At 40.5% G+C, this 23,809-nt stretch overlaps 1 protein-coding gene across 6 annotated transcripts in view; it reads left to right on the top strand.

Annotated features, from left to right (window-relative positions):
* The window catches only part of gatad2ab (GATA zinc finger domain containing 2Ab), an 80,311-nt gene that overhangs the window by 4,690 nt on the left and 51,812 nt on the right, over positions 1-23,809 (top strand). For 3 of the 6 annotated variants that reach the window (XM_048613994.1, XM_020529422.2, XM_048613997.1), the window contains exons 2-3: positions 3,247-3,314; positions 16,719-17,016. In XM_048613994.1, the coding sequence (XP_048469951.1) occupies positions 3,293-3,314; positions 16,719-17,016 (320 nt within the window). In that variant the 5' untranslated portion in view covers positions 3,247-3,292. Of the gene's footprint in view, positions 1-1,190; positions 1,401-3,246; positions 3,315-12,218; positions 12,256-16,718; positions 17,017-23,809 lie in introns of those variants that run through there. The other 3 variants (XM_048613993.1, XM_048613996.1, XM_048613998.1) reach the window with 3 other exon arrangements.

Raw genomic sequence — 23,809 nt, 5'->3', positions numbered from 1 at the left:
GTGCCATTTAATCATTGTCTTGTTTGGATTTAGCTCACTCAGTGCAGTCCAGGCATTGAACCTAGTCCATGGCTTTCTTTCACAGTTTTGAAAGTGAAATGTGACTGAGCCACACTCATATATCTTACAAATTGCTGTTATGTGTATCTTTTCCCTTGCTAATCTCTGAACCTTCTAGTAGTTGTGTGGACGAGACTGCATTCAGCATCACATAATAGGCATTTGAAATTTCTCACTGCTTAAAATTCACAACATTAGCATTTGAAGCAGAATGGACAGATTGGTGTTTCCAAGACCGTTCCTCAGAACAAACTGCATCCTTTTCACCTGTTCCATTTAAGTGTAATGCCAGGCAATTGTTTGCGGCACACAGAAATGACCTGGCAAAGTAACTCAGCTCTCGTTTTTCAGATCTGACAGAACAACCGCTTATTAATTTGCTTATTTAATTTCTACATTTGCAATTTTTTCTCTTCTTCGCAATAAATGAAATTCTATTGCCCTACATCCACCTTTCCCCACCTTCTCACTTAACCTCTATGCTTGTCCTCCTTACTTTACAGTCTCCTCCATCTGAACTCTGTAGACCCATCATCCTGAGGACTGTCGCCTCATTTTTAATTCTCTGATTCTGATTTCCTCTATGTTCCATCTTCGTATCTCCACCCTTTGATGTCGAGATATGTCAGTTGTCTCACCCTGACTTTCAAACTCCATAATCCCTTCTAACTTTGCTCACTGTCTTTAAAAACCTCCTCAAAAATACATTTTGCACTTTCCTGACATATCCAAGCTCACCATCTGTTTCCCCTTTTTCATGTTTCGTATAAGGTTTCGTATAAGATTTCTATAAATATATTTGTGCTTAAGGCTATTACTTTAGGAAGGCATTCGAATAAGCACTTTTTTTTGAAAGTCGTGAATTTTGATCTGCAGGACAAGGGTTCAGGTTAACATTTCTTCCAGTGCTAACAACTCACTTTACATTGCTAATCTGTTTTCTATTCACAATAGTATTGCTTGGTTTAAATTTAGAACTAGTTTTAAAACTGACATTGTGGAAAAGGTAATACGTGGCTTTGTAGTAATCTTAATCCACATCTTCACTTTTTTACTATTGGAAGATTTTGTATCCAAACAATCTTAAATAAGTTTAATAGCCTGTTTCACTGTATTTTTTTTTTCTCCAATTCCTCCTCATGCCCACGGAGCGCAATGATTCATACAGGAGGGAGTGCCTCTCCTATTTGTGTATGGAGAAAGACTGGAGTGCAGCAGGCCTACTCATTCAGGGTGTGCATCAGAGCTACGCTTCATGATGTGCACATGCTTCTGCATTGGCTCAGTGATTACATCCTACCTAAACTGAGGAGCATAAGCATTTTTTAAAAGTTGGAAAGGTGTGTAGTGAGCTTTCTTAATAGTTGTATTTTTCCAATTAGGTGACTGAATTATGGCCAGGCCTGTTTGGAGTATGAATCGATTTGTTAGTTTCCAGGGCAGTGTGACAGTTTGATTTGGAATAATTAGGATGAGATTTGTCTCATGATTTCTAGATTGTTAATCCACTAACATGAGTATCACATGGCTGTACTGGTCCAGTGCTACTTGAGGGAATGCAGTTGGGCCAGGCGGTTAAAAACCGAAAGAACTGTGGATGCTGTTAATCAGGAACAAAACCAAGTTATGGAAAAGTTCAGCAGGTCTGGCAGCATCTGTGAAGGAAAAATCAGAGTTAACGTTTCGGGTCTGGTGACCCTTCCTCAGGTGGTTGTCATTTCAAGCGAACAGGATTTGATTGGTAAATCAGATGGTGGCTTCTGGTCAGACAGGTATCTGGTCCAGCAGTTAGGAGGGTGTCCAAATTACTAGTTACCCAACAGTTACAGTAGGTTTTTTTAATCCTCTATATTGGTTATTATTACAGACACTTTCCGAGTTACGAGTACGTTTCGTTCTTGAGTACGTTCATAAGTGATTTTGTATGCAAGTCAGAACACAATACAAAACAATATAAAGTAGCTGTTTGTTAGTGCAAGTCAACGATCGTGTGTCTGATATCTGAAATTAATATTAATACACCCCTGTATGCCATAAGTGTGAGCATCCGTAAATCAGGGAACCACCTGTAAGCCTAACTGGTTACTGAAACTTCCAAAGTTTCTGACAGGTTTCCAGATACTTGGAAGTTTCCCATCGGAATTTCCTGGGCAATTCCCACAAAACCAGCTGTATCAGGGATTCTGTATGGTCCCATAGCTCCAGTCTGGCCACCAGAATATCTGGACCATTGTATAAGGGACTAGGGATAGAAATGGTAGTTTAGTGGAAAATTATAAAAAGACCATTAGGGCCCCTTAAACAGTGGCCTCAACCTCATAGGAAAATACAATTTCAGAAAGATAGTTTGTGACCAATTTCAGGCTGAAGAACTTAGAAATTTCTTCTGAAATTTCTGAAGGAATTTTGGATATCCATGATGAATTGTTTACATAACTAAAGTATGACTCTTCGTACTCCTAGCTTCTTTTGTCTCAACTTTGCTGTTTCTTTCATCCCCCAAAATGCACAGGCCCATATTTTCTATGTTCCAATGTACTGCAATAAAAGACTGTGAAGTCAAACTCAAAATTTTGAAGCCATATTTTAACTGTACTTTTAATGAAATTAGAGAATACCATTCAATATCAACAGATATGAGACCCTTGCAAGAGAGGAACATTTCACCATTTCCCAGAAGCTATTGTTTTGGCAGGGAAAAAAAAAAATCTCTTTTGTATAAATACCTAAAGGGGAAAGTGCCACTTCTATTTTAAAGATGTTTTGTTCCATCTCAGTAGGTATAAATCATTGTCTCTTGAACTGCTTGTATTTTTAACACTTTTGTTTGCCCACTGGACTAAATCACATCAGTCTTTGTAGAATGCCTCACTACAAGATTATTTGATCAAGCCATGAAATAGCAATTTCAGAAGTTGTTCCCAAAAGACCATTTACAGAACTCTTCAAGCATTCTTTAAAAGTTCAGACAAACTTCTCTAACATCAGAACTGGGAAGGCACAGTTTGGAGGAACAAGGTCCTTACCTCCCCTTTTTACCTCTAGAGGGTTGGGGGTGTCTGCTAAGCTTGCTCTCTTGTTATGTCTCTAGTCCATTGTATCTGTACTCAGCTTGTATTGACTATCCACCAGAGAAAGTTGCATATATCCTTATCAAAAGCTAAACTTTTTTCTCCTCCCATCTAGGGGGGCAAATTGCTACGCTGGAAACCAAGGTTGTTCACATGTGGAAATGGCTCTACAAGATTTGCCAGGTGAGTAATGAGTGTATTTTGTATTTGTTTGCACCCAAAGTGTTTGCACTTGCAAGAAGTAAACTAAATTAATGACAGCTGAGTTGTTTTGTATCTTACAAGGGTGTAGCGCCTGACTGAGTTTGGTTCTTGTGGGTTATGACCTCATCTAGTAATTGTTGTTCTACGCTCCTAGCCAATTTCTCCAACAGCCATTTTGATATATTTGTACATGCTCCCCTGGGTAGGAAATTTGCCAATATATGCATGTTGCTATCAGTGTGGAGCAATGGGTCATATATGTTGTAGCCTGTGTTTCCCAGTACCTCTCTTACAGTGCAATGCCATTCTCCTCTTAGCATCCAAATATTGCTGTGTGAAGTATGGGAAATCTCTTAATGGGGGAAGCATCCTGTAGTAAAGTTGAACTAGTGGCTAAGCCTGTTGCAATGTAAACACCTTTCAGGACTGTGACTAAGGTGGGTTGCATGATATCGGGAGGAATGGATGCCAACATTAATGTTAATGTTAATGTAAATGAAAATGAAGGTAACGGTACAGTTACGATAGTCTTAACAGCCTATAAGGCTGCTCTCACATTAGAGCACGACAAAATTGATGGTGGTTTAACTTGAGGGTCACCCTGCCTCAGGCAAGGGAGAGATTGAGAAGGAAAGTGCTTTGTGGTAACCTCAGCCAGTGCAGGAATTGAACCCATGCTTTTGGCACTAATCTGCATTATTAACCTACCATCCAGCCAATGGAGCTAACTCACCCCCTGTTTCTGTAAATACTATATGGTGTAACCCAACTATTGGTTTGTGAAATGACAATGTTCTTTAATGTAATAATGAACCAACCAAAACCTATTGTGTAAGGTTTCAATGTGTGTTTTAAAAAAAAATAAACAGTCTTGTATGATTAGGTCTCTTGATTTGTCATGCTAAGCAATCCCTGACCAACTTGAAGTTGTCTTGTAACAAATTGGCATGGAGTGGCTTTAGCCAATTGGTGTCCTGTCCAACTTTACCTGAGGTATATTTTGGAGAACATTGTCCTCGTAGAGTTGCTCATCGACACAGGGCGTTAAACATACCCTGAAGCATGAATGATAGCATAGGGGAAATGTTCTTGAAACTGCTAATCTTGTGTGAACTTCATGACTTTATTTGGACCAAGTGTTCATTTCAAATTATCTGAGCATACATGAGGCAAGTAACTGTGACTATGTCATGTCAGAGTGGATTGTATGGGCAGTGATTAAATGCTTGTGCAGTAATTAAGCACAGAAGGTCTGTCTGCTATTTCACAAGTAAAAAAGGGGAAGTAAAAAGAGAAAGTGAATGGCCAACCTTTACTCATCATTAAAACTGTTCCATTCCTTGACCTCTGGTACATCAAAGATTTTAAATCTGAAGTGTTGCGGGTTAGCTGGTAACGCTTTCTTTCTGTGCCAACTTTGGCTTTGATCCTTTTTTTCATTCGCGTGTAGTATGTTTGGCCAGCCCAGCATTTATTGCTCATCCTTAATTGCCCTTGATTAAATGGTGATGACCTGCCTCCTTGAATTGTTGCAGTCCATATGTTGAGAACATCATCTTGTAGTACTGTTAGGGACAGCATTCCAGGATTTTGACCCAGTGACACTGAAAGAATGGTGATATAGTTCCCATAATGATAATTGTGTCTCCCAGGAGCTTTCAGGCATTGTGCCCATGCAAGAACTGCCCATTCAAGGAGGTGTTGGTAATTGGTAAGAAAGAACCATTGCAAGAGTCTTAAAGACACCGATGGCTACTGCTACTCTGTGTAGTGGTGAATGTGTTAGTGTTGGTTCCCTGACCTGATCGTAATGCCAGGGCCTGTGCTTACATATAATTGAATGCAATTTTGCTGCATCTGAGGTCCACAGCACCTCCTAGATGTGTAGTTTTGAGCTGATTAAATCCAGATAAACAATCTTATTTCTTCAAATTCGATGGATGGGTGTGTGGTGGCAATTATTTAACTAATTAATTCACCATATAAGAGCAAACTGCTTGGAGAAATTAGGTTTTCAAAGCTGAACTGTGCACAACAAGGCACCCTGTTGTCTGACTTGAATGGGTGAGATTGTGATCAAAAAATTATACACGGTGTTTGATTGTTCCTCCTCTCATTAACATGTCGCTTATTCTTTTTAGATTTGGTGCAGTTTCCTTCCCACGTGCAAAATGAGCAATATCTAAAAGTTAATATCTTAGCTACATGGGAGGAGTAAGCAAAACATGGATTTGATTTTAAGATGATGGTTGACAAGTAGCAATTGCTGACTGGCCACAGGCTGTGGCTATGCCAACAGCTTTAGCCATATCTAATAATTTTAGTGGAAAACATCTTGGACACAATAATACAATCCAGCTCAAAATAGTTTATATATTTATTTCACCTCATTAATTTTTTACTCTTTCATGGAATTTGAACATTGCTGGCTGGACCAGCAGTTATAGCTTATCTTTAATAGGTGAGAAGGTGGTGCTGAGCCACTTTCTCGAACCACAGCAGTCCATGTAGTGTACAGCCATAGTGCTATTAGGGAGAGCATTCCAGGATTTTGACTCACTGACAGCAAACAAACGGTGATCTAGTTACATAGATAGTAGGAACTGCAGATGCTGGAGAATCTGAGATAACGAGGTGTAGAGCTGGATAAACACAGCAGGCCGAGCAGGAAGGCTGATGTTTCAGGCCTAGACCCTTCTTCAGAAATTTCTGAAGAAGGGTCTCGGCCCGAAACGTCAACCTTTCTGCTCCTCTGATGCTGCTTGGCCTGCTGTGTTCATCCAGCTCTACACCTTGTTATCTCAGATCTAGTTACATGTCAGGATGGTGGGTGGCTTAGAGGGAAACTTGCCAGTGATTATGGTCCTAAGTATTTGCTGCCCTTGTCCTTCTTGGCATTAGAGGTTACAGGTTAGAGGTACTGTTAACGGTGGATGGACAGACATTCTTTGGAGTATTCATTTGGCGAGCCCAGTTCAGTTCATGGTCAATAATAAACCCCAGGATATTGGAAATGGGGATGAAGTGATGGTTTTGCCATTGAGTGTCATGGGGAAATGGTTAGCTATCACCACTTAGGAACTAAACTGCACTCAATGATCAAAACTGCTTGCATCTTCTGACTTTGGTCTTTCCACTTTACAAACAAATACACAAAAAGGTTAAAGTTCGCATGCATACGCTGTGTAAGATCACAGCGCAAGTGCTGATGGCTTTGATTGATTGTTTGCCTTACTGATCAGAAATACAATTAAACCAGATCTCAATTCTTAATTTACAACACAAGGGCCACAGATTTGAAAAAGTGATAAATAAAATTCCTTATTTACTCTCGGTACCCAATATGCCACTCATTAGGGAGGTCAAAGTCAATCCGTAATTTGTAAGGAGTAGTCCAATCGCCACACCAGCCTGACTGTGTTCTCCTGAAACTAGGCTGAAGGGTGGAGTCAGCATTCTTGCTTATTGGGATGTTTAAATGTTACTAAGTTGTGTGGTTAAAAAGCTGTCATTCCTTGCTAACTTGAGCTTGCCTGAAAAATGGGCAACTGACTACAGAAAATTGGCACAATACTGCATACAGAACCATCTCTTCTGTGTGTGTGTGAGTGAGTGAGTGAGAGAGAGAGATAAAGAGCTCTTGCAATGTGGATCGTTTTTTAACAGTCAGGAGTGGAATGGTTGCCTCATTTATATTTCTTGCCTCTATCCTTGCTCTGTAACCCCTTGTGTATTTAATTATTCTGACCCTCCTACTGTCCCACTGATTAATTCACTCAACAGAGTGCTAGACACAAACCTGTACCTCCCAATCTTGACAACAATGTCGAAAAGACCACCACTTTCCATCTTTGATGCATTGCCCTATCCAGCCCCCAACTCAGAAATGCTTGTACACACCTTTGTTATCTCCAGATTGGGTTATCCCAACACGCTATGTTGACCAAACTTTGGCCTTGCACCCTTTCAAAGCTTAAAATCATCAAAAATTGCTGTCTGTGTCTACTCTCGTACTAAGTTGCACTTGCCCAGCACCTTGGTGCTCACTAACCAACAGCATTTCCAAGTCTGACAGCACCTCAATTTTAAAATTTTCATCCTTTTTCAATGTCCTCCTGGTCATTGTTGCTCCTCACCTCCGTACTGACCCCAATTGTACAACGCTGAGATTTCAGCTCTCCTCTAATTCTGATTTCTTGCACACCTCTGACTTGAATTTCCCTACAATCGACTATCTTGGCCCAAAGTTCTGGAATTTCCTCCCTAAATACTTCCACCTCTTCTCTGTTCGAATGCAGTTTGAAACAAATCTCCGACCAAGCTTTTGAGTATTGGTCCCACTATTTCCAGTGTGGCTCACTGTGAAATTGTATTTAAGAATAATCTTGAAAGATGCCATGGGATATATTGCTGTGCTAAAGGCCCGACATAAATGTAAGGTGTTGTTAGAAATTCAGGTCAGCTGTGAATACCTCCTTGGAGTCAGTGATGTCAGTCATTCCATTAAGCGATCAGAATCTGTGCTTTTCTGAGAGTTGACTGACTCTACCTTGTATCTACTTGTATGATGGCATAGCATATGGATGTTGTTTGGACCAAATTCTCAGTGTTTTTATTTGCTCATGCTGACTACTTTTACTTGGTATGAGATCTTGGCTTGAATTACTAAGCTGCTTTATTCCACAGTTTAGTCAGGTACACAAATCAATAGTTTAGATATGCATATTTCCATCAGTCCATGCCTTCCAATATTAACATTAAAATAATGAATATACCACACTGTCCCATTTCAGTCGATCATTTTGCTTGATTTTAAACTATGCTGTATTCTGATCTTATGGGGCTGTTCGGCCTCAGGCTGTATTTCTGTAAAACAAACCTGTCTTTTAGATTTTAACTCTGCTTTATTGCTGTCAGAGAAAGACCAAATTGTTCAGCACAATATCAAACTACTGAATTACTGACTGCTCACAATGTATGGGAAAACAGAATCAGAACTCCTCATTACCAGTCAATTTTTGTAACAAGTTGTTGGAATACGTTACACTTTCAAAGCACGTGAAATGGCCCAAAGTTTCTGAATGTTTACAATGTCTAAATTACACATTGCTATTATCAAACTATTAGGGAAACACAGAACTAGAATTTCTAAGAGTTCAGTTTGTCTGAACTTAAACATTATTGGGACTGCAAAGTATGTTTGTTTTGAAAGTTCAAGGCCCAGGTTGTGACATATCAAGGTTAAAATGAGCAAACAGGAGCTAGTAATTAGGTGGCATCATGTTTGGATTTTAGAAGTCCCAGTATTATAAGGCAAGACTGAGGGCGTTGTGAATGGTTGTATAGCTTTAATGTACTGGAAAATTGAGTTGCTGAAGAAGAGTGTCATGGGTTTTGATTTTAACACATTGGGATAGGTGGAGTTGGCAAAGTGGAAAGTCTTCTATCCGTGTTTTTTTTTAAATTCCCACATTTGCTGATTAGCGTAGCAAAGGATCACCATAACATTGAAAGGATTAACATCAAAGCCCCATGTCAAATTATAGTCCAAATCAAATAGGATCACAGTGTGCTAACATATCTTTCAAGTTTAGCTTTTCAGACCTCTTGAGTTATTGCTCCTTTTAAAGCTCAGCTAAATTTATTTTACTTTTGTGCTTGTGCTAGAACACTGAAGGGTCCTGTATGTTGCTACCTCTACATTGATGGTTTACATGCCCAAACAGCTGAGTGAGGTCTGCGTACATAACACAAAACATTACCTTGGGTCATTCTTTTGATCAACCACTGGCTGCTGAAGCCAAATATAAGCAAAGAAAAGCATCTGCTGTTTAATTGCTGACCATTTATGTTTCTTAATTTCCTATTTTCCACACTAGTAGAACTTTAGCCTTCTTGTAATTTAGTATCTGGAAAATACCGTAATGTGAGTTGTCCTTCATGCTGGACTTGAGAACTGTTAACACTTCTGTTGAAAGGCACTGCAGTGGTGGCTTATTTGTTCCTCTCCCCGGTCCCACCTTTAACATTGACTACACTTGACTCATGTTTCTATCTCTGTTGGAAGGTTGTCAAATTTCTAGCTAAACTGACCATTCCAAGGTGCAATTCTATAATGAAAGCAAGGAGATCAACCAGCAAAGGCTATCAATAACACATGAGCACAAAAAGGGCGTAAAATGTTTGTTTGAACTGAGCTTCAACTTTTGATATCAGGTTATTCAAGTCAGAACATGGTATTTTACTTCATCTCCTGTGAACCACATTCATTCAGAAAGGCTTAATTTCACACACAATAAAGGCAGAGAGGAACTGAGTTCCGATGTTGACTGGGTTCAAAGGAACGACTCTAAGAGACAGAGGATGAATTCTGCACAGCATTGTACTAATAAAGGATACTGTCTGGTCTAAGGCTGGTACTTCATGGCACAAATGGTTCCATGCCAAGGAGGCTTGGTATCACCAGGGATCCAGCAGTGCCTGTATGTACCATGGGTGCAAGGGGTTAATTGTACTAATATGCATGTTATGCTAAGTCCTGTATTCTGCTAGAGAATGGGCAAAGGAGGAGAAGATCACGTCTTTATTTGAAATAGAATGTTCTTCTGGGGTTTTAAAAACAGCTGATATCCATTGGTACACACAAGTTCTGTTAAATGTCACATTTAGAGCAAAAGAAATATTAAGTATTTGATTGCTTAAGTTTCGATCAAAACAGGTACATTGTCTCGTTTGCTCTGCAATCTCTCTGCTTCTTTCTTCCATGACACCACCATCCCCATTCCACCTCGGCTCAGATCACCTCACCTCAGGTCCTTTCTTCAGCATACTCCAGACAGGTGTTACTTCAGTAAAGTTCATTGTGGTATCAGTGTATTTCTTCTCATCACCAAATGGAGAGGATGCTGTTTCCATTTCTAAAGGTTAAAAAACATCTTCAATCCTTTCATGATGCAGGAGCTCTAGACAGAATGCCAGGAACTTCCAATCTTCCAATTTCCCTCCATTCATGTCTGCGTGTCTTCTCTCTTTTTCACTCTTCCATTCCACAGAAAAAGCCAGTGTTGTGCATAACTACATTAGATATACTGCAATGGCATCTGAACTTCTTGGGCAGGAAGGAAACATTCACCCAGGGGTCAAGAGTCTTTGAAATAGACAAAAAATTACCAAAATAGATTTTATTCATTGAGTTGAAAGTACATCAAGAATGGGGAGGGTAAGTGTGAATTGTGTTATTGTGTTGAAGGAAAGAAAATAACTCAGATTTGTCCACAAAGGTAACAAATGCTTCTTCAAAGATTGAACATGGAAGTCCAATGAGCCCCAACACCAATGTGACTCATTGTTTTCATTTAGAAAGAAAATGCTGTAGTGTAGTAAATCACTGAATGTGAGTAGTATACTGGCAGGGCAAAGCAAAGGTCTAAGGGTACTTGTACAATTGCAGAGTAAGAATGTGGAATGTCAGCCTGTCAGGGGACAGGCACTAGAACTACTTTGTCAGTGTCTGCTTGTCGGGGGGGGGGGGGGGGGTAGTTAGGGCATGCATGCAAAGAATAGTCTGTATATGCATGGGGTGATAAGCAATTTGGACATGTATAATGAGTAGATAGGATGTATGTACGTGTGTGCATACACCGGTCCTTTAGGTTGTCTCACTGTATGCCATGTGTGCAGGAGTGCAAAGGGTTAACAGCACTCAGCTCTGTCTGGAGCCAGTTCGAGTCGGTTCTCTGGAAAGTGCTTTGTGTGTCGCCTGGATTTGTGGGAAGGGTCATGTGTGGAGACCAAGTGATGTCATGAGATCAAATGTGACTCAGCCATTTATCAGATGTATGCAGGTAACCAGAAAGTGACGCTGCCTCAATCAGCCTCAGAAATCACATCTTGCCAGGTTAAATGCTGTTTCTGTAAAAGATTCACGCTGATGGGTAGGTTCTGGCCAGTGAAAGCCGGTGAGAAATTTATTTAAAAAGTTTTGAAAAATATTCAAGATCGCTAACTTAACTAATAATGAAAGTAGTCTTTTTAACATAGTTATAAAATTCAGTTCAAAATAATTTTAAATCAAATTATATGTTCTACCTGGGCATCCTAAACAGAATATTTTCCTGCCCTTTTCCTTGCTACTCTACATTCTTCAATTGCTCAAACTGCTGATTTGTGCTGAAGTCAATTTCCAGTGCATCAGCCAAGTGTTTATTCTTACAGTGAGTCCTAATGATGACTATTAACAGATTACCAGCCACTCTCAAACCTATCCTCAACTACTGGAAAGTGCAGTGTTGGCCACTGGCCAGGATTCGGAAGGCTTTACCTAGTGCACCTGTCTATACCATCTTTACTCTTGCATGACCTGAGACTACATAGAAATTTCATTTGAATTCATGTTAATGTGAGAAAGACTTGCAAATTACAATTAATTGCTTCTGAGCCAGAAAATATACTGACATAACCTTTCACTGAGAAACTGTGCTCTTGTAAATGTAGTGTTTCATAGTTTAAGATTTTGCCCTCAGTCTGGGATCTGGCAAATAACGATCTTTCATGCTTCCTCACTGAATGCAAGAAGGTGCTTCTCATTTAAGTATTTGGTGTCTCCATTTATTTGATGTTGAGCTGTGTCTCTTCCTTCGCTTATCTCCCGACGACCGGCTCAGCCGCCTACTGACAGAAGAAACTAAGTTGATTCTATGTCCCATTGTGTTACTAGCCATTTTAAAAAGAAATTCAAAGATATTTCTTGCATTGACCTGTTTCATTTAGCATGTTGGCAAAAACAGTAATGTTTTGGTTTAAAGACAACAGAATGATTTCTCCTGCTTTGCTGTTGCTAATTGTCAGCATTCTCTCAATTTTCTAAATCAGCAGCAGCCAAATGGGAACTGAAGGTGTGCTACATTTTAAGGAGCCACAGGTAATTATCAGAAAGATGGAGTTAGTGTTGTTGGCTTTGAAATGATCCTGCTCAAAGACTAATAGCTGGGCAAAAAAACTACCTACAGCTTGATTCCTTTCTGACATAAAAGTTAGAACACAAAGAAACAGGGTGGTCACACCAACTGGTCTGGGCTGTTTATGCGTTGACTTCAATCCTACTTCATCTCAGCCAGCGTACATATTTTCCTGTTTCTTTCCCTTAAAGACCCTTTCACTATTCAGCTCAACTGCTCCCTCTGGTAACAAGTTCCACATTGTAACTACTGTGGGTAAAGAAATTTCTCCTGAATTTCTTTTTTGATTTATCATTTATTATCTTATAGGTCCTACTTCTAGGCTTCTCTGGGTCACCCCTTCATAATTTTAAGGATTTATATCAGGTCATTGTTCCAGCCTTCTATTTTCCAGTGGAATGACCACCAGCCCGTTTAGCCTTTCAGTTCTAGTATCATGTTGAAAAATTGTTTTTTTTCACCTCATTCTCTTTACTGATTTTTCTGTTCCCCTCTGGTTTCCTGAGAGTGTCCCTTCAGAGCTATGGATCTTTGTTGTGTTCTTGCAGATACCAGCTGCACTCCTGTATCCTAATGGCTATTCTTTAAACAGTGAACATTAAACAGGCTGTCATCAGACCTATGAGGTGTGACCAATGTTTCCTCCAAGCTATGTGAGTGCATAAAACTTTGTAGTAATCAGGAGTGTGCCACACAGAGGGAATAAACTGGCTGCACCCTAGTAACATTCCCTTTCAGAAGCACATATGTGCAGCCATGCATCAGTCATAAAGAGGCTTTGCAGCACAACAGCCAGCTGTGCACTGAATAGAAGTTAGAAAAAGCATTGGGTGCATTACCCCAGTGACAAAAGCCATGCATGTATTTTCCAGCAGTGTTTATTGCCTAACAACAAGGACCACAATGACATTCTTGCCCTTGTCCTCACCTCACATGCATGTTAGCTTCAGTGCAGGTTGGGGAAATATGGCTGATCATTGCAGACTTGTTGCTAAAATTTCTGCCTAGTCTAATTATGGATCAATGAACTTATCTTGTTCTGCCTACTTGGAACTGGGAAATGGCCAACAGTACAAGAATTATTATCTGAACAGGTAATGCTGAAAATCTGTGGAGAGAGTTGCAGGTGGAAATGAACTTTTTTTGCTCACAGGCGCAGTCTGGCCTAGTGAATATTTCCAGTGTTTTCTATTTATATTTCCATTTCCCAGCAGTATTACACAGCATTTTTACCTCTAGTACAAATTTGGATTGGCTCCTTTCAATCAGGGCTGGTTCTGGAGAGAATTTTTCAAGCTTTGTAATTCTGGGGTTAACATAGTCGTACAGTATGGAAACAGTCACTTTGGTCCAACTCATCCACACTGACCAGACATCCCAAATGACCTAGCCTCATTTGCCGGCATTTGGCCCAAATCCCTCTAAACCCTTCCTATTCATAAACCTATTCAGATGCCTTTTAAAAGTTGTAATTGTACTTGCCTGCAACACTTCCTGTGACAGCATATTCCAGACACACCACGCTCAGCATGAAAATGTTACCTCTCAGGTCCTTTTCAAATCTTTCTCCTCTCACCTTAAACCTTTGCCCTCTAGTTTTGGCCCCCCCGCCTGCTCTAGGAAAAAGACCTTGGCTATTCACCCTATCCATGCCCATCATGATTTTATAAACCTCTATAAGGTCAGCCCTCAGTCTCTGATGCTCCAGGGAAAAATGCACCAGCATATTCAGCCTCTCCCTATAGCTCAAACCCTTCAATTCAGGCATAATATCTGTAAATCTATTTTTCCACCCTTTCAAGTTTAACAACATCCTTCCAATAGAACGCTGACCAGAATTATACACAGTATTCCAAAAGTGGTCTTACCAATGTCCTGTACAACCACAACGTGACATCCCAACTCCTACACTCAGTGTTAAGACCGATGAAGGCAAGCATACCAAACGCCTTGCTCATCACCCTGTCTGGCTGCAACTCCACTTTCAAGGAGCTATGTTCCTGCACCCCTAGGTCTCTCTTTTTCAGCAACACTTCCCAGGGCCTTACCATTCACTTTACAAGTCCTGCCCTGGTTTGCCTTATCAAAATGCAGCACCTCTTATTTATCGAAATTAAACTCCATCTGCTACTCAAGATATTGGCCCATCTAGTCAAGATCCCTGTTGTACTCTGAGATAATCTCCTTCACTGTCCACTACACCACCTGTTTCGGTGTCATCTGCAAACTTAATAACCATGCCTCCTATATTCACATCCAAATCAATTGTATAAATGACAAAAAGCATTGGCATGCCACTGGTCACAGACCTCCAGTCCAACCCTCCATCACCATCCTCTGTGGCCTCCCTTCAAGTCAGTTTTATATCCAATTGACCAGCTCCTCTGGATGCCATGTGATCTAACCTTACTAACCAGTCTACCATGCTGCATATGGTTGAATGCTTTCCTGACGTCCATATAGACAATGTCTACTGAGCTGCCTCTTTCAATCTTCTTCGACTTCTCTTCAAAAAACTCAAGTTAGTGAGACATGATTTCCCATGCACAAAGCCATACTGGCTATCTGTAATCAAACCTTGCCTTTCCGAATGCATGTAAATCTTATCCATTAGAATTCCCTCCAACAACCTACCCACCATTGACGTAGGCTCACTGGTGGGTACTTCTGTTAGGAATATTTTTAGGTGATTGAGTACTCATTGGTTGAAGGTGATCTTGCCCATCTTCCTTGCGTAGGATATATTACACAGAAGCAAGCCATTCAGCCTAACCAGTCCATTCTGGTGTTTATGCTGTATATGAAACTCTCCAACCTTTCCTTATCCAATTGTATCAGCACAACCCTCCATTCCCTTCCCCAGCTGCTAATTTCCCCTTAAATACATCTATTCTATTCCTTTCAGCTACTGCCAATAATAGCAAGATCCATATTCTTTCCACTTGGGAGTTTCTTGTGAATTTGCTATTGGTATCAATAAGCTAAATAGCCTGCTTGATTACATTACTTTTAAATGGCCAAAACATGAAAAGTTTGTGACTCTTAATTGCAGTCTCATTGTCCACTAGGAAGTCTTAATTAGAGCTACTGTGTGCAAACGTTCTGTGTGAAGATTGAGAAAATCAAGAATGTTTGTTCCAGTAGTAGAATCCAGTACCATAAACTGCATTTGAGGTGGATAAGATGAAGCATTAACTAGCCAGGTCTGAGCTTCATTAGTCCTAATCTATGAAGATCTTTAATAATAGAGAAAATCACCACCGTTAGAGTACTTTGCTAAATTGAAGGATATTAATGAAATTGCAATTAACTTTGACCTTCATTTGACATGGAATTGAAGATATTAATCTGAAACAGAGGAAATGGTCACACCCTGTTTCAGACATTTTATGTGTTTAAATGACAATTAAGGTTTTTTTTAGTTTTTCTCCTGATTGTTGTGTAAGTGGGTGGAATTTTCAGTTGCACTGCTAAATTGGATGAAAAGTATTTCAAATGTTAGTCTATGGCTGTCAAAGGGTTCTGGGAACAGGGGATTGCAGCAATGTAGACTGGGGAAACGGGAGTTGTTAGAGCAAAAAAGGTTGCAAAATTCTGATGAAAGGCCACTGATCTGTCACTTTGTCTCTTCATCGGTGTTTCCAGCTTTTTCTGTTCTTCAATCAAATCTCAAGTATCTACAATTTTTGCTTATGCGAGGTTAAGAGAAGAGGCGATTCAGTGGAGCTTGGTGGAGGTTTTTGATAAAAATAAATGGAGAGCTTCTTCCAATGGCTGAAGGACAATAGCCAAAGAGCACAGATTTAAGATAATCAGCAAAAGAATCCAAGATTCGAGAGGAAACCAAAACATTTTTTATGCAGTGGGTGGTTGGGATTTGAAATGCACACCGTGGTGGGTATGAATTAAATTGTACTTGTTAAAAGGAAATTTGATGCCTATCTGAAGGAGGAATGATTGCAGGAGTATGGGGGTGGTGAAAGAAAAGGCTGAGTGGAACAACCAGGTAAGAGTTCAATGGGCCTGATGGCCTCCTTTACTGTAGTATTCTGAGATCGTTGGGAACATCCTCTCTAAGTCTACCCTATTAAACCCTCTCATGATCTTGAAGACCTCTATCAGTTGTTGCTGAATCTTCTCTCCAGAGAAGACATCCTCAACGTGTCCAGTCTTTGCAGATAAGTTATTCTCTATCAGTTCTGGTTTCATGCTTTTTCATCCCTCCATAGTGCATCGGTGTCCTCTTTAAAACCGTGTCTTAACAAGACCCCAAATATCCAATATTTTGGAGGTTGTCCACTGAGCAGTTGCTGAGCCATCTTTAAGCAATCGAGAAAGAGGTTTTGGGGGAGAAGATATGTTTCTAGTGCAGTGTAACACTAGGTGGAGAAATCAAAGCTCCTAAGTACTTTGTCTTTTTTGACAGATATTTCTGCTATGACAGATGAAGTATACCGAACGCGAAGCCAAAAGAGAGCATTGGAGCGTGAAGGCCTGCATAACGATGTGGATATGAAGAAACCAAAAATGGAATGTTCCAGAGGGAATGATAGGGACAGTGAACTAGATGAAGTGAAAGGGGGAATGAGAATTAAAACAGAACCCATCGATCGGGGTGGTGGTCGGACTCCTGGGTTGCTAAAGGGGCCGGGTGAAGTGAAAGCAACAATTAAAGTAGAAGTACAGGCCGGTGATGAACCTGTCGACATGAGCACATCAAAGATGTGAGTACACAGCCATAAATTGATCTAATTCGTTTAAAGTTGCTCTGTATTTCTATAAAGGGAGAATTTGGTTTGCCAGTGGTATCACTAAAAAGAGACAACTAAGAACTTGCATTTATGTGGCACATTTTCTGACCTCAAGACACCCCCTAGTACTTCACAGCAAAAAAAAAATTTTGGAAATGTAGTTGCTGTTGTAATGGAGGGAAATAGTTGAAGGACAGGAGGCGGCCATTTACCCTGTACCAGCTCACTGCAAAAGCAATTCAGCAAGTACCATTCTCCAACTGTCTTAGCCTTGCAGAGTGTTTTTTTTCCCCCTCATTGCCCTTTTGGTTGTTTTGCTGATCACCTCAAATTGGTGATCATTTGTTTTCAACCTTCTCTACTCAGTCTAGACCCCTAATGATTTTGAAAATTCATTAAGTGTCACCTTTTGTCCAACAGTTTCTCCAATCAGTCCACATAAACAAAGACCCTCATCCCTGGAACCATAAGACAGTAAGATAAAGAGTAGGATTAGGCTATTCAATCCATTGAGTATGCTCCACCATTTGATCATGGCTGTTGTGTTCTGAACCCCATTCTCTTACCTTCTCCCTGTAATCCTTGATCCCCTTACCAATCAAGAACCTATCTATCTCTGTTAAATGCATTCAATGACTTGACCTCTACAGCCTTCTGCGGCAATGAGTTCCACAGATTCACCACCCTCTGGCTGAAAAAATTCCTCTTCGTCTCAGTTTTAATGGGTCATTCTTTCATTCTCAGGCTGTGTCTTTCCTCCTAATGGAAACATCATTCCACATCCATTCTATCTAGGCCTCTCAGCATTCTGTAAGTTTGTGTGATTCTCCCCCTCATCCTTTTAAACTCCATCAAGTACAGACCCCAGAGTCATCAACCACTCCTCATGTGACAAACCCTTCGTCACCAGGATCATTCTTATAAACCTCCTCAGGACCCCTTCCTGGACCACCGCATTTATACTTAGACACCAGGCCCAAAACCTGCTCTCAGTATTCCATATGCAGTCTGACCAGCGCCTTGTACATCCTTAGCAATACATCCCTGTTCTTGTATTCTCACCCTCTTGTAGTGAAGGCTAACATTGCATTTGTCTGCCGAATGGCCAAGTGAACCTGCATGTTAGTCTTAAGAGAATCCTGAACTAGGACTCCCAAGTCCCTTTGTGCTTCAGATTTTGAAAGATTTTCCTCGATTAGGAAATAGTCTATGCCTCTACTCTTCCCACCAAAGTGCATAACTTGGCTTTCCCACATTGTATTCCATCTGCCGCCACTTTGCCCGCTCTCCAAACTTGTCCAAGTCCTTCTACAGCTTCCCTGCTTCCTTAACGCTACCTGTCCTTCTGCCTATCTTTGTGTCACCTGCAGTCTTAGCATTAATGCCCTCAGTTACTTTGTCCCAGTTGCTAATGTATAACGTGAATTGTTGTAATCCCAACATGGACCCCTGCGTAACTCCACTAGTCTCTGGCTGCCGTCTTAAAAAAAAATACTTTTGCCTTACCCTCTGCCTTCTGCCAGTCAATCAATCCTCTAACCATGCCAGTACCTAGCCCCAAATAGCACGGGCTTTTATCTTATTTACCAGCCTCCTGTGTGCCTTGTCAAAGGCCTTCTGGAAATCCAAATCCACTAGCTCTCCTTTGTCTAATTTTTTCGCTACCTCCTCAAAGAAATCTAACAGATTTGTCAGGCATGACCTCCCTTTGAAGAAGTCATACCTTCTGAGCCCTATTTTACCATGCAGTCCAAATACTCCACAATTTCATCCTAAATGGACTCTTAAAATCTTTCTCATGGCCGTGGTCAGGCCAACCGGCATATAATATCCTGTCTTCTGCTAACTCGTTCCTTAAACGGGTTTTACATTAGCCATTTTGGCATTCATCTGGGACCCTCCCTGACTGCACTGTTTTCTGAAATGTCACCACCAATGTCTCTACAATCTCCTTAGCTGTTTCCTTCAAAACATTATCAAACACCCATTGTACCCTGGTAATGTTCTCCTACACCTCTTCCATCAGGCAGAAGATACAGAAGCTTGGACATTCACGAACAGCTTCTTCCTGGCCGTTGTTAGATTGATGAATGGACTCTTTAACTTCAAATAATGCTGATCTTGCTAATGTTGATCTTGTCTAGTGCATGCCCTGTGCAACGTAATCTGTGTGCCTCTAAGTTTCTTTTTCACCCCTAGATCTGACTGTACTGCTCGTAAACAAAAGCTTTTCCCTGTACTTAGGTACATGTGACAATGAATAAATAAAAATCAAATAAAACTCTGGAGTATAGTCCATCTGGTCCAAGTGATTTATCCAGCTTCAGACCTTTCAGCTTCCCTGGCACCCTCTTAGTCATAGTCATACAGCACAGACACAGGCCCTTTGGTTCAACTTTTCTACACTGATCCAGTTTCCCAAACTAAACTAGTCCCAATTGCCTGCATTTAGCCCATATCTTCTAAACCATACCTATTCATGTAACTATTCAAATGTCTTTTTGATAGGCACTGCACTCACCTCTGCTCCCTGGCTCTCTTGAAGTTCTGGTATGCAGTGGTGTCTTCCAATGTGAAAACTGGTGCAAAGTACCTATTCAGTTCCTCCACCATTTCTTTGCACCCCTTACTATTCCTCCAGCTTCATTTTCCAGTGGTCCTATATTCACCCTTGCTTCTGTCTTACCTCTTAGATACCTTTAAAAAAACTTTGCAATCTTCATTTATACAGCTAGCTAGTTTATGCTTACTGGTTTTCAAAGACTTCCCAATCCTCTGTCTTTCCACTAATCTTCACCACGTATGTTTTTCTTCGTGTGCTTTAATGCTGTCCCTGACTTCCCTTGTCTGCCACGGCTGCCTTGTCTTCCCCTTAATATGTTTCTTCTTCCTTGGTTTGAACTTCTGATGTGATTCCTGAATTACCCCCAGAAACTCCTGCCATTGTTGCTGCACTGTCTTCCTTGCTAGGCTTCCCCTCCAGTCAACTCTGGCCAGCTCCTCCCTCATGTCTTTGCAATTACCTCTACCCAATTGTAGTGCCATTATATCTTGATTCCAGCTTCTCCCTTTCAAACTGCAGGGTGAATGCTATCATATTATGGTCGCTATCCCCCAGAGGTTCCTTCACATCAATCTTCCTAATCAAGTCTGCCTCATTACACATCACCAAATCCAGAATTGCTTATTCCCTAGTGGGCTCTACCACAAGATGCTCCAGGAAAAAACAACTTGTCGACATTCCATGTATTTCTTTTCTTGGTATCTCCTACCAGTCTGATTTTCCCAGTCCATCTGCACATTGAAGCCCCCCATGATTATTATAGTAGTGCCTTTCATACATGCCTTTTCTATCTCCTGATTGATTTTCTTCCCCACATCCTGACTGCTGCTAGGAGACCTGTACATAACTCCCATCAGGGTCTTTTTTCCTTTGTGTTTCCTCAACTCTACCCACACAGATTCTATGCCTTCCAAATCTATATCATTTCTTGCTATCGATTTAATTTCATTACGTATGAGCAAGGCAACCCCTGCCCCGTCTGTCCATCTCTCTGTCCTCCCGCCTGGCTGTCCTTTTCAATACAATGCATATCCTTGGATATTTAGTTCCCAGACCTGAACCCCTTGCAGCCATGTCTCTGTGATACCCACAACATTGTACCTGCCAATTTCAATCTGCGCTACAAGCTTATTTACCTTCTTTCATATACTGCATGCATTTAAGTACAACACCCTTAGTCCTGTGTTGACTGCCCCACTTCTCATAGTTGTCCCCTTATGTGCTGTGCCTGAAATTAGATTCCTGACCTTTTCCATTCTCTGTCCTATCACTTGTTCTGGAAACTTTAATAGCCTCTGCAAGCCCTCCCCCCTTTTAACTGTTTGTAATTCTGAGAAACTGAACCCCACCCCTCACTATTTGGTTTAAAGCCCTATTCAGGCCCTAGTTATGCCACTCTTGTAAATCTTTCTGCACCCTTTCTTGTGCCTTCACATCCTTCCTAAATGCGGTGTCCAGAATTGAGTGTTGGTACGTTAGTTGAGACCAAACCAATGCTGTGACTTCGAAATCATGACACCCAAAGGTACAGTGAATACCTCAGTTTGCCTCCCAAGACAGCACCTCAAATTTGTGGCCCTCCCTGGTACTGCCGCTGCAATGTTTGCCTGAATATTTGTGTAAAGTCTCTGGATTGGAACTTGACTCAACCTCCTAACCCAGGCAAGAATGCTACCACTTGCTAAATATGCAGCTGGCATGAAGTATTTTACCACTTCACTGACACTCTGCTCTGATACATTAGCTAAACTGGCAAAATTTTGATGTTGCAATACACTTAATCCAATACCTTTTACATTGTCACTCACTGATCTTGACATATCTACAACTACTACATGAGGTCAAAAGGATTAAATAATTCTGCTAAGGGGATTAGACGAAATGTGTTGGGAGGAGGTTCCTATGGAGTATAAACACTGGTATTAAGCGAACGGTTTGTTTCTGTGTTGTAATCCCAGTAATTTACCATATGAAGGCTGTTCAGATCCAACATAAGTTTGAAACAACAATATCTATAATTGTGCTGCTGACCATTTCGATTTGTAATTGGAGTGAGTGCGTAATTCAAAAAAACTTTACACCACTAGCTATTGTTTTTCAGATATCCTCGTGAATGTGTGTATAAATGAATAGAAACACTGAGTAAAGTTAGGAACTGGAGACCACTATTCAGCCCCTCAAACCTCTTCCAACATTCAGTTAGATCACAGTTGATCTGCCTCTAATTTCCATACATCTGCCTTTGTTTCATAACATCATTAGCTAACAAAAATTTTACCATTCTCAATTTTGAAATTTTCAAATGACCTTTGCCTTCAATAGCATTTTATTTTTGGCATGGTGAGTACAGAATACCAGTTAACCTATTGCTTGTTGACATAACATCCATCAGCCTACCTCTAATTTTAAGCTCATGTCCTCTTGTTCTGCACTTCCCTCCAGAGGAAATAATTTCTCAATCTACGCTATCAATGTTTTTAATTGTTTTAATCACCAAATTGGATCACCTCTTAGTTTTTTTTGTATTCAAGGGAATACAAGCATAATCCAGAACTTTCACTAAATTCATAAAAAAAACTTATTGAATGCACTCTAGGAAAAGCCACTGAAGCAATTAGTTCACATGAAGAAAAAATGTGTTTCTGGAGAGAGAGAGACTTAGATACAAACTGATCGGTATCAAAACATGATGCTTTCTTCAAAGCTGGTGGATCTTTGCTATTTCTAAGACAAATTTAATTTTGCATTGAAATGCAAAGTTGCAAATGCATCTCGTGCAAGATACTGAGCATAAGAGAATATGTCTGAGGAGCTGTCAGCAAAATTATTGTGCTGAGGTTAGACTGCCTCTTCAGTGTTGTGTCAAGTTCTGATCACTGAGTGACAAGAAACGTATTTAGTGGTTAAGAGTTAGAAGGAAAGATGTTGGCCCAGAGATGTACACCTGTGTACGCAATTGATTCCAATATAAGATAGAAGAAAGGAAAAAATAAATCCGGAAAATGGCATTAAATGAAATGGCACACAGTCAAACCAGTAAAATGTCCATTTTCAGCTGTTGTAAAAACAAAATGTCTTCCTACAAATGGTAGGAATCCGCCTTAGAATAGTCTGCATAGAGGAGGCAAGAAAATGCCTGAATTGTTTAAGAAACAATTGGATACTGTGGTGGGTGGAATTTCATGGCCTTTGGGTTGGATAAATTAAGATGGGAATGGGGACTGTACGCGATTCTAATGATTCTAGTTATCTTGATTACTGTTAGAATATCCGTATAAAGCAGATTCTTGAATGTTACAAGTCATCAAGGACAGTGATTCCAATATGGCAGCATTGCTTCAATCCTGACGTTCAGACTTGTCTCTCTAATTTCATATCTTGGCAAGTTTCTGATCCCAATCCACTGCCCTGTGGTATGCTAACATGAAACTTCTGGTGACTATCTCAATTGGTTGGAGTGGGGTGGCATAATGATGTTATCACTGAATTAATAATCCAGAGGTCCAGGCTAACACTCAAGAAAGATGGGTTCACATTACACAACGGAACGTGGTGGAGTTTAAATTTAATTAATAATCTCTGGAATGGAAATGTAGTCAGTAATGGCCCTAAAGCTATCATCTATTTATTGTCCTTACGTGTGACTCCAGAGCCACAGCAATGTTGTTAAGTCCTAACCACTGTCTGGAACTGCTGAGCTGGTTGCTCTGTTCAAGAGCAATTAATGGTGGGTAACAAATGTTGTTCTCGCCAGTGGTACTCTCAAGTTTCAAGAAAGGTAACTAAACAAAGCTTCCTCCTAGGCTTGAAAAAGAGCTTCAAATGTTGGGGCAAATGGGGCCTGTATTCTCTAGAGCTTCGAAGAAACAAGAGGTCATTTCATTGAAACCTACCAAATAATTAGATATGATAGATGCAGGTAAGATGTTTCCCTGGTTAAAATGTCTAAAACTAGGGGTGGGGTGTTGCAGTTTAAAAGTAAGGGAGATACCACTTAGGTCAGAGATGAAGGGAAATTTCTTCTCACTCAAACAGTTATGAACATTTGGAATTCTCTACCTTAGAGGTCCATGGAGGCTAAGTCTTTGAGTATGTTTATCATTTTGAACGGTGGGGTAGACTTGTTGGGCTGAATGGTCTACTCCTGTTCCTATGTTCCATACAGGCAAGACATTACAGGGCACAGAGAGGATAGATAGAGAG

The sequence above is a fragment of the Rhincodon typus genome, chromosome 29, assembly GCF_021869965.1.
Source record: "Rhincodon typus isolate 14 chromosome 29, sRhiTyp1.1, whole genome shotgun sequence".
Taxonomy (NCBI): domain Eukaryota; kingdom Metazoa; phylum Chordata; class Chondrichthyes; order Orectolobiformes; family Rhincodontidae; genus Rhincodon; species Rhincodon typus.
Note: the sequence above shows the minus strand (reverse complement) of the source record. Positions and strands in the feature narration are given on the sequence as shown.